The 8,500-nt window shown below is 43.6% G+C and overlaps 1 protein-coding gene across 1 annotated transcript; it reads right to left on the reverse strand.

Annotated features, from left to right (window-relative positions):
• Nucleotides 1-277: 277 nt before the first annotated feature.
• ndfip2 (Nedd4 family interacting protein 2) lies at nt 278-8,151 on the reverse strand. Its single transcript, XM_047576571.1, has 8 exons — nt 7,924-8,151; nt 4,874-5,102; nt 4,480-4,610; nt 4,104-4,191; nt 3,612-3,736; nt 2,929-2,995; nt 2,738-2,843; nt 278-2,637 (listed from the first exon to the last, which is right to left on the reverse strand). The coding sequence occupies exons 1-7, from the start codon at nt 7,948-7,950 to the stop codon at nt 2,740-2,742; spliced, it is 771 nt and encodes a 256-aa protein (XP_047432527.1). The 5' UTR covers nt 7,951-8,151; the 3' UTR covers nt 278-2,637; nt 2,738-2,739.
• Between the last annotated feature and the right edge of the window lie 349 nt (nt 8,152-8,500).

The raw sequence follows: 8,500 nt of genomic DNA on the forward strand, positions 1-8,500 counted from the left end.
ACATTAGACTTTGCTTGGACAAAGTCCACAGTTTGACCATGATGAGCTGCTTGCTTGCTTGTCGAAATAAGTCAATTCCTCGTTTTCACCACAGGGAGGCACTGTCAACAACTTCCATCCAGTGTGTCAATGAGTGCAACTTTACTCCAAGTAATAATCCTCCGCTGCTCATTCCGTTTCAGGTCTTCTTTATTAAATTCACGTGTGAAGGGAGATAATCCAAGGCTGGTTGTAGGACAGGCGTCAAATGTGTGCAAACAGAGTCCAGCGTGGAATGTTAAGTGGCAGGCTTTTGAACTTTATTGGCATTTTTTGCAAGACGTCATCTGTCATTTTAATTCCAGTTACAATAAATGCATAACAACCGCTCCAGAAACTGTTAGGAGGAGTACTTTGGACAAAAAATAATTTTGGCTGCCGTCTGTGTTTTTTTTTTTTGTGTTTTTTTTATCTCTTCATTTATTTACAAAGAAAGAAAGGGATTTGATCAATCCTATCGTCGCCCCCACTTGAATGCGGATAAATCATGCAGCAGATTTAATTCACAGAGAGATGCTGATATTGCTGAGAGAGGCTTTTGGTGGGATATGACCGAAAAGATTGGGGGAGGGGGAGGAAAGAAAAAAAAAAGAAAAGAAGTTTGGCAATACTCAAGCGGTCACAGTTTAGGCTAAAAGCGATGAAACAAGACAACACACAATAACAATATTTTTTAAAAAATAAAAAGTGCAAATTATCCATTTGGGATGATTAAGAATTCCAGTCGAAAAACTCGGATTGGCTAAGATTAAACTTTCGCCTTTTCCAAACCACCAACATCAAGTTCAGCAGATTCACAAATCAAAACTGTACATAAGTTCCTCAAAGTGCAAATATTATGAATTGGCATAAGCTGGTATATACATTTCATTTTCCGGATGACAAAAATAATCAAAAATGTTGTGGTTTTTTTTGTTTAAAACTTGTCTTTGTCCAGTCAGCCTTCATGACGCACACCCGACTTCTTCCGCCGTCACGCTCAACAGAAACCACAACATCTGCTGATATTGTTCTAATAATAATAATAATAATAATCATAGAAATAATAACTACGTAAGCTACGCCACGTCACCGAAAGCTTCTCAATCCGTGAAAAGAAAAAGGAAGAAATTTGTAACCTAATCGTAAAAAGCCGACATCCTAGAGAGACCCACGTTTGTCTAAGTCATGCACAACATGCAGTCGCCTTTCACCCGCTTTTATTGCGTTTCGCCTCCGTTTCCTAATTTGTTGCTTTACGACGCAGACTGAACCTAGTGTTGCAGCCGGATCTCAACCTGTGATCGACAATAAATACAAGGTACGCATCTTATCTTAACCTGCAGACTTCGCGTCCGCAACAATTGTGTCATGATGATAAAGTAAATTGCATAAGACTCTTTGTTCTCCCGGATTTAAAAATGCTTGCTTGTCGGTTTAAACGTCTTTTAAATCCGCGGAGTTTTCGTTGGTAGCTTACAGACGCTGCTTTGACTCGCGGATGAAAAGCAGCAGTTTTACAGCTGATGAATTCGGCGTACGACGTGAAACGCGTTCAGAGAGAAAAAACCCTATGTCTCAGGAAGGAAGGCGGGATTCGTTTGTTTCCCCCCCTCCATTTTTCTTTGATTCAAACGGAGACGGTTTCGCGGGTGGATTGAAATCCTTACTGCATAGGTGCGGGTCAGCGGGAGCTTCATCGTTTCATAGAAATGCGCCTGGTTTTAAAATGAGGCTCAGAGATGATTAAAAAACAAAAAAATGCACAGTTCCTCTTTACTTTTTCTTTTTTTTTTCCTGTGCGGTTCGAACTGTTTGGTTTGAAAACAGGAAAAGAATCGGGGTCGGTGATATGTAAACGGATCCTCCCGTAGACGCACGGCTGAGCGCTTTTTAAGAGGCTGAGATGTTCACACTGTCGAACAAAAGATGCTACATACACAGTTAAGACTTTTTCAAAAAAAAAAAACGCCCTGAACTTTAAACGGTGGAATGGCAGAAATGAAGGTGTATATGTCATGCGTCCTCCTCCTTTGTCAGAGAAAAATGTGGCAAAGCTGGAGGGAAATTTATAGATCAAACGTTTTCTATTATAATATTCCAAATGTTGCTTTAAAGTCATTTGGTTATAGTCAGTTAACGTTGCTGTCACTGGTTACACACTGACAGCAAATTATTTAGAAAAGGATTCGTATGCATAACGTACATTTATCTCGGCTGAAATTGTGCTTTCTGAGTAAATGTGTGAGTTTCCTCCAGGTCACGCGTCTCAACAGCGGCGCTCTTAAGAGACGTGAGCTGGACTTGAGTTTGTCGGGCTTTGAATCAAAGGAAAACGAAAGACAATCGAGCCGGGGAAGAGATCCGCTAATCAAAGACAGACTTTTTCTTTCTTTTTTGTTTTTTTGGAAAGTTTTTTTTTCGAGCCGGGATCAGAAGCAGAGACTTCAGAGGAAGCCGCGTTTTTGCTTTTTAATTGACTGGTAACACTTTCTCCCCCTACTGCTTTCCTTCCCTGTCACCTCTCTTCGCTTTGCAAGGCTCCTCGGTCAGGTCATTCGAGGGGGGGAGGGAAGGAACTTCACACTGGAAACAAAAAAAAGATGCCGCCGTGGAAACCTGAGGGGGAATGAAACCCAATGAGTGGCTGTAGCAGAACAGTAGCAACGTAGCATGGCTGGAGATCTCAACATTTCACTGATTCACTGGCAAAAATTACCTTTAGTAAAGGAAGAAGAGGCGCGTTCTGTGAGCGGTGGCCATGTTCTCTGACATGTTGCGGACTTTTAGGTAGTTCACGAATCCCCTGAAGAACAGCAACAGACCTGTGGAAGGAGAATTATGAGCACGCTTTAAAACGGAGGCCTGAGCTATAGAACAGAGCAACGTGAATGACTTCGGTGTCCTCACCGAGCAACAGGAAGATCCACCACAGCCAGTACTGGCCATTGAAGTATCCGGTGAAGTAGTCGGAGAACTGGACACAGAGGAAAACACATGTTTTGTTTATGATGATGATGAAGAAGAAGAAGAAATGTGTAACATCTCCTGTCATATGTAGGCGACTTTTTTTTTTTTTCCTGTTTGTCTTGTTTGATTTCACGGGTTTCATACAAGCTGCCAACAACTCCAATGTGTTTATGATTCACGTTCACGTTAGCTGCCAGGTTATTTCTAGTTAAAAACCTGCGAATGGAATTTGAACCCGAGCAGCTCTTGGTTACTGGTTGGTTGAAAAGCCCTTAAGTACGTTTGTTTCACACGTGGTTGAGTTCAGGTTAGACATTACACGGGGAGTTAATGGAACGCAGTGTTAGCGAACAACAATGGAAAACCAACAGGAACTATAAGGCTCATTTTTAATGATATTTATTTTCCCCCGGTCCTTCCAGCACAATATAAAAATTATTTCAACTCATGTAACTACTTAAAATAGTTCAAGTATGCTTGAATACCTTTTATACCTTCCATTAAAGCTCACTAACTGGCAAACAAAGCAAATATAAAGAAACCACATGCATCCCATAACTCGACACTCCTCATCAGAGCCACTTAATACAACGCTGAGCATGTTTGTTCTGGGAAGTACATACCCTCACGATGAGAATCCACTTGATGAGGGAAAGCCCGAAGCCGCAGATGGCTCCATAGCGTCCTGCTATGGTGTTGGTCAGACAGAAGGACAAGCAGAACCCAATCCAGTTGAACAGGAAGGCCACTGGAGGGAAATAATTCAGATTTATTGTCATTATAATTCATTTCCGGTCATATACTACGCAGACGATGTAGTATTTTACTTTATAACTGGATGTGGAACCTTTATAAACTAAACCACCGACATAGTGACTGATCAGCTTAATAAAGATGTTGTTTCTTGCATTTATGTGCAACAAAAAGGTGTTGAAACAAAATGTCAAACACAAAACTTTCCCTCCAACCTGAGGTTATGTTAGTGTAAGTCTTGTCTTATCAAAGATCGCTCTGTCACAACCTTTTCAAAACAAACACTTCTGCTTCCGACCTTCCAACGTTCCAAAGAATGAAAGTGTTTTGGGGACAAACGAACGAATCAAAACCAAACGTACTGAAAAACGCCAACATGAAGATCCCGTCGTTCCCGACTCGAAGCTGATCGGCGTCGCTGAAGTCATCTCTGGGAGGGAATTCGTCATCCTGGTATGGGCATAAAAACACACATCTAGCTGAAAAGACAACCTGACACGCCTGCTACACAAAATCAGCAAAACACGTGTGTTCTCCTTCACCCATTCACTCCCTTTAACGGGCGTTACTTGCTGAGTGTTTAGTCAAGTCTAAGAATAATTTATGATGCTGACAGAGTGACAAATATTTCTAAGAAAGGCTTGGAAGTGTTTCTTGAAAGTGCTTCAAATAAAGGAAAACACTCCCATAAAAGGCAGATTAATAATTTATAAAGACGAGGAAGAACAGTCTGCTTACCCGTGGCATCACCTCCACTGCGGAGGCAGCCATGGCGGCTGCTTTGGCCTTCTCTGCTTCATCGTATGTGGGCAGCGAGGTGGCGACGCTGTAGGGCGGAGGCACTGGGAAGTCTCCTCGGAAACTAGTCTCTGGGGGAAACAACGCAGAAAGAAAAGGCTCGGTTACGAAGGGGAACACGTGCAGAATCCAAGTAGCCTCGAGTCAGTTGCCAATAATGTGGTGACGTTGTCATGGAAATCGGTATGACTCACGAGTGCACAAAGTCAAGTAGTTGCCACAAAACCGCCGCAAGATGAAATCCTGTTGTTATTTTTGGAAGCGGGCGGCCGCGCTTCTGAACCAAGTTGCTACTTTTAAAGGGAATTGGTGTACGCGAAATGAGAAGTAATACCCGGTGTTGCGGCGGTCGCTCCCAGGTCAATGGAGGCATAAGGAGGGGGTGGCGCGTCCGCCTCTCCCTGAGCCCTCGGCGTTCCCCCCGCTGCCTGGGCCTGGCCCTCGGCCTGGCACTGCTGCTGCTCCTGGCTGGATGTGCTGGCCTGGGCTGTGGCTGAAGTGCACGGCTGCTGCTGCTGCTGCTCGCTGGTCGAGGCCTCCGAAGAGTCGTCCTCGTTGTGCAACTGCGGGAGAAGAGGGGGTTCAGTGGAGTTGGCACGGGCCGATCAGCTGATCAGTCAGCCAAACAATGTGGCTGCTGGAGGGAAGTGCTGACGCCGTCCCACATTTCTGAAACTGGCGCAGATCTTGTGCTTTCATCTCGGCAGATTGCGCGGCGAAACCCCGCTTTTTTATGAGTTGACATTCTGGTATTAATTTGTTGGATGTGAAGGAATTCGTGATTATATTGTGGGACATTTGTGTCATTTGTTCAAAGCAGAATCAGGTAGTCACAATTTATAAAAGTCAGTTTTGCACATATTGTTGTATGTGTATATGTTTTTCAGTGTCAGCTGTGACTGAGGCAGCACTTTTCTATTTCTAATCTACTCCTGCTGCATTTGTCGCCATCTTTATAGTCAAGGAAGACACACTCCAAACATAATCCAATGAACTACTAGTACCGACTGTGACGTGTCGCAGTTATGAAGGTGCACTTTGAACACCCTCCAAAGTCTACAGCCATTGGCCAACCTGAACCAGAAAGGTCTGGAAACAGAAAGACGAATGCAAACATTCCCAAACACAAAAATTTCCTGAAGTACCAAAGTATAAAATCAAGCGGTGGCTTTTATTGTGAAGCTTCCACAAAAAACACACATGTACAACGTTTTTCCAGTCGATCCGCAGTTAAATTATTGGTTGTGTTTGTCTTAAAAGTCTCCCTACAGAAGGCTGCGCTGGCATGTCGACAGGCGGAGGTCTCGGAAAGAGTGATCCGCATGTAATCAGATAATGAGTCCGAGAGTCATCCACAGGCTTAAGCAGATTCATTTTTGCCTCAAGGGCCAAATGGGTTCTGAAATTACAGAAAGGGATGTGAAGGTTATAGAAAGGCAGGCGGGGAATCGGGGAGGCCGAAGAGATACTTTCACACTTCCTCTGCAACAACTTCCACCGAGGTGCCCTTGAGAACTTGCACCCAGATTATTTTGTTTTTAACGTAAGCATCGATAAAGCCGTCAACACAAAATGGTGACAGAAACGAGGCTGTGGTTTTACCACTGACGGGGCCGCGTCTCACCAAACGCACGATGCTGCGTCAGTGAGCACTACCAGACAAAAACAGACTACGTACAGTCTGCTCAAGCAACGCAAACAGAAGCCGCCTCAAGGTGGTTGAGCAAGTTCGGCTACTTCGGCAACCTTGAAAGAAATTCCTCAGAGTATAGAAAAAAAAACAAAACGTGCAGCTGATAAATGATTATAAAACGCTAAATCCGCCCAAGTTCAGATGAATCAGCTCATGATTGTTCTACTGGTATCGACACACGAAATGTCATCTTACTTTCCGTAGCATGCAGTTTGCAAGATAAGGACTCAGCGGTGCCTAAACTGCAAAGGAAATTTTAGCCACAAGCTGGCTTTCAAATCTGATTATGCGCATCGCACGTCCGCTCCGATGAAGTAATGACAATTTTCTGGCTGTGGTAATACACAACTACAATAAGGGGAAGCACCCCTCGCGCTGACTGCTGACAATATATCTATAAAAGTTATTAAAAGGTGACTAATATCTACCATCGCAGTAGACATCCTGTAGACAAACTTCTCTAAATAAAGAAATCCACTTCAAACCCGTGTGAATTGAAATCAGCCTTGAAACCTCCGCTGGGGTCGGGGAGTGAATGAGCGCCTGGCTCCAAATCAAGGACAAAACGCACCCACGCACAGGCCATTACATAAGAGATCTTAACCACACAGCCACAAGCCCCCTGGTGTATCCAAACACAACCGAAATTCATACCTGGGGGGGAATTATTTAGAGAAGAAACAGAGGGATGAAATGAAGAGGCACAGTCTAAAAGTCACAACATCTTCCAACTCCGATCAAGTTGGCTTGAACGTGACCCGAGCATTGTTTTAAGTAATCCAACTCACCCACCAGCGTGTGTTGTTATTGTTAAACACTGGGGTGTTATTGAAAAGTTAGCACACGGCGCAGATTTGCTTTGGCTCAAGCTGAAGCCTTCGGGATTATCAGTCATAAACCAGGACCACGGGCATCAGAACACAAAGCCCTCACTGATTCAAACATTTGACGGGCTGTACTGCTACTTCACAAGCCCCGATTTGTGTGTCAAGTTAAACCAAATATTCACAAAGCTGCCTTTAACTGCTAGTAACTGTTACACATTTAGCCCTCAATAACACACTGAAGAAATTCTAACCAGATTTAGAGTAAGTTGTAAAACTAATATGACAAAGTTAGAAAACTAATTCGCTCCAAGTTATTTATTTTTATGGTTGGCTTCAAGACTTTTACCTACCTACCCCTAATGCAGGTGGTAATGACGGAAGTTAAAATTCAGTTCCAAAAATCCCTTTAGCTGACACGTTAGCATTAGCTAGCTAGCCATGCTAACTTATAGTTAAGTTTGTCGTCATTTATAGCCAAGCGAATGGGCCAACGTGTGTGACTGGTTAACAAACACGACTATAATGTTGGCACATTAAAATATTAACCCGTGTAATTCCGTTAAATAAAGTGTTAAAGTTCAAAAGGCCTATACGAGCAGTCGGTGTCCGGCTAGCTAACGTTATCTTAGTCGATGCGGAAGTGGCCTGTGAAAAGCTGTCAAAAGAAAACAATTTAAAAAGGGAGGTTGTGGGCATAATACACCGAATGTAAAAGTTGGGGGGAAGTTTAAAAAAAAAAATCCCGGCGTTACGTGGAGCCTTTTAACGGAGCGGAATTACTATTAGGGCCATAATTCTTGGAAAGGCCTTGTTTTTCCGGGCCCCGGGTATCGCACCGTGTTTTGATCCGTCCACACAACTCACCACTTGGTATCGGCTTGCTGGGTCCATCCCGTCGAGATTCAGCTGGCAGAAGAGCCAGCCGAGGAAAACCTAGAGGTTTACCGAACTTGTTGTTAAGACTCGCGGACGAGGGACACTCCTCCACCCAAACCTCCGTCAAAACCAGAACTAAGAGCGCTGAAAGAAATGGCTGCAGTCTACAATGCTTAGGAAAATACCGTTGTTGGCAGAATGCTGCCCAACGGCGTCAGCTCCACTCCGGACTTCCGACCAATTGTTTCAAAATAAGATACGCAACCCGACAATGCGCCACATTTTTATTATCAGTAACACCAACTCTAGGCATTGCTAAGGGAACACAAAAATAATTATTAGTAGTATTAATGTTATTATTATTATTTTTGGTTATATCAAATAGATCGAGCAAATAAGTACAAGAGCTCAGCTATATTATTGGCAAAATTAGCGATGGGTCTTTTATTTTGAAGATGGATTCCCTTTTCTCGTCTCGTTTAGCGATTATTTCCACGGATTGAGGAAGCGTGATGACGCAAATACACGCAAAACAGTGTGAGTCCCTGGCGGCACTAGGTGGCGC

The sequence above is a fragment of the Mugil cephalus genome, chromosome 23 (genome assembly GCF_022458985.1).
Source record: "Mugil cephalus isolate CIBA_MC_2020 chromosome 23, CIBA_Mcephalus_1.1, whole genome shotgun sequence".
NCBI classification, from domain to species: domain Eukaryota; kingdom Metazoa; phylum Chordata; class Actinopteri; order Mugiliformes; family Mugilidae; genus Mugil; species Mugil cephalus.

Bases quoted from the DNA above. Each gene is read 5' to 3' on its own strand.
- ndfip2 (XM_047576571.1), bottom strand. From the start codon at position 7,950: ATGGACCCAGCAAGCCGATACCAAGTG. The intron at 5,103-7,923 runs GTGAGTTGTGTG...CTTCTCCCGCAG, and splicing joins CAGCAAGCCGATACCAAGTG to TTGCACAACGAGGACGACTC. The intron at 4,192-4,479 runs GTAAGCAGACTG...TGCCCATACCAG, and splicing joins CAGTGGAGGTGATGCCACGG to GATGACGAATTCCCTCCCAG.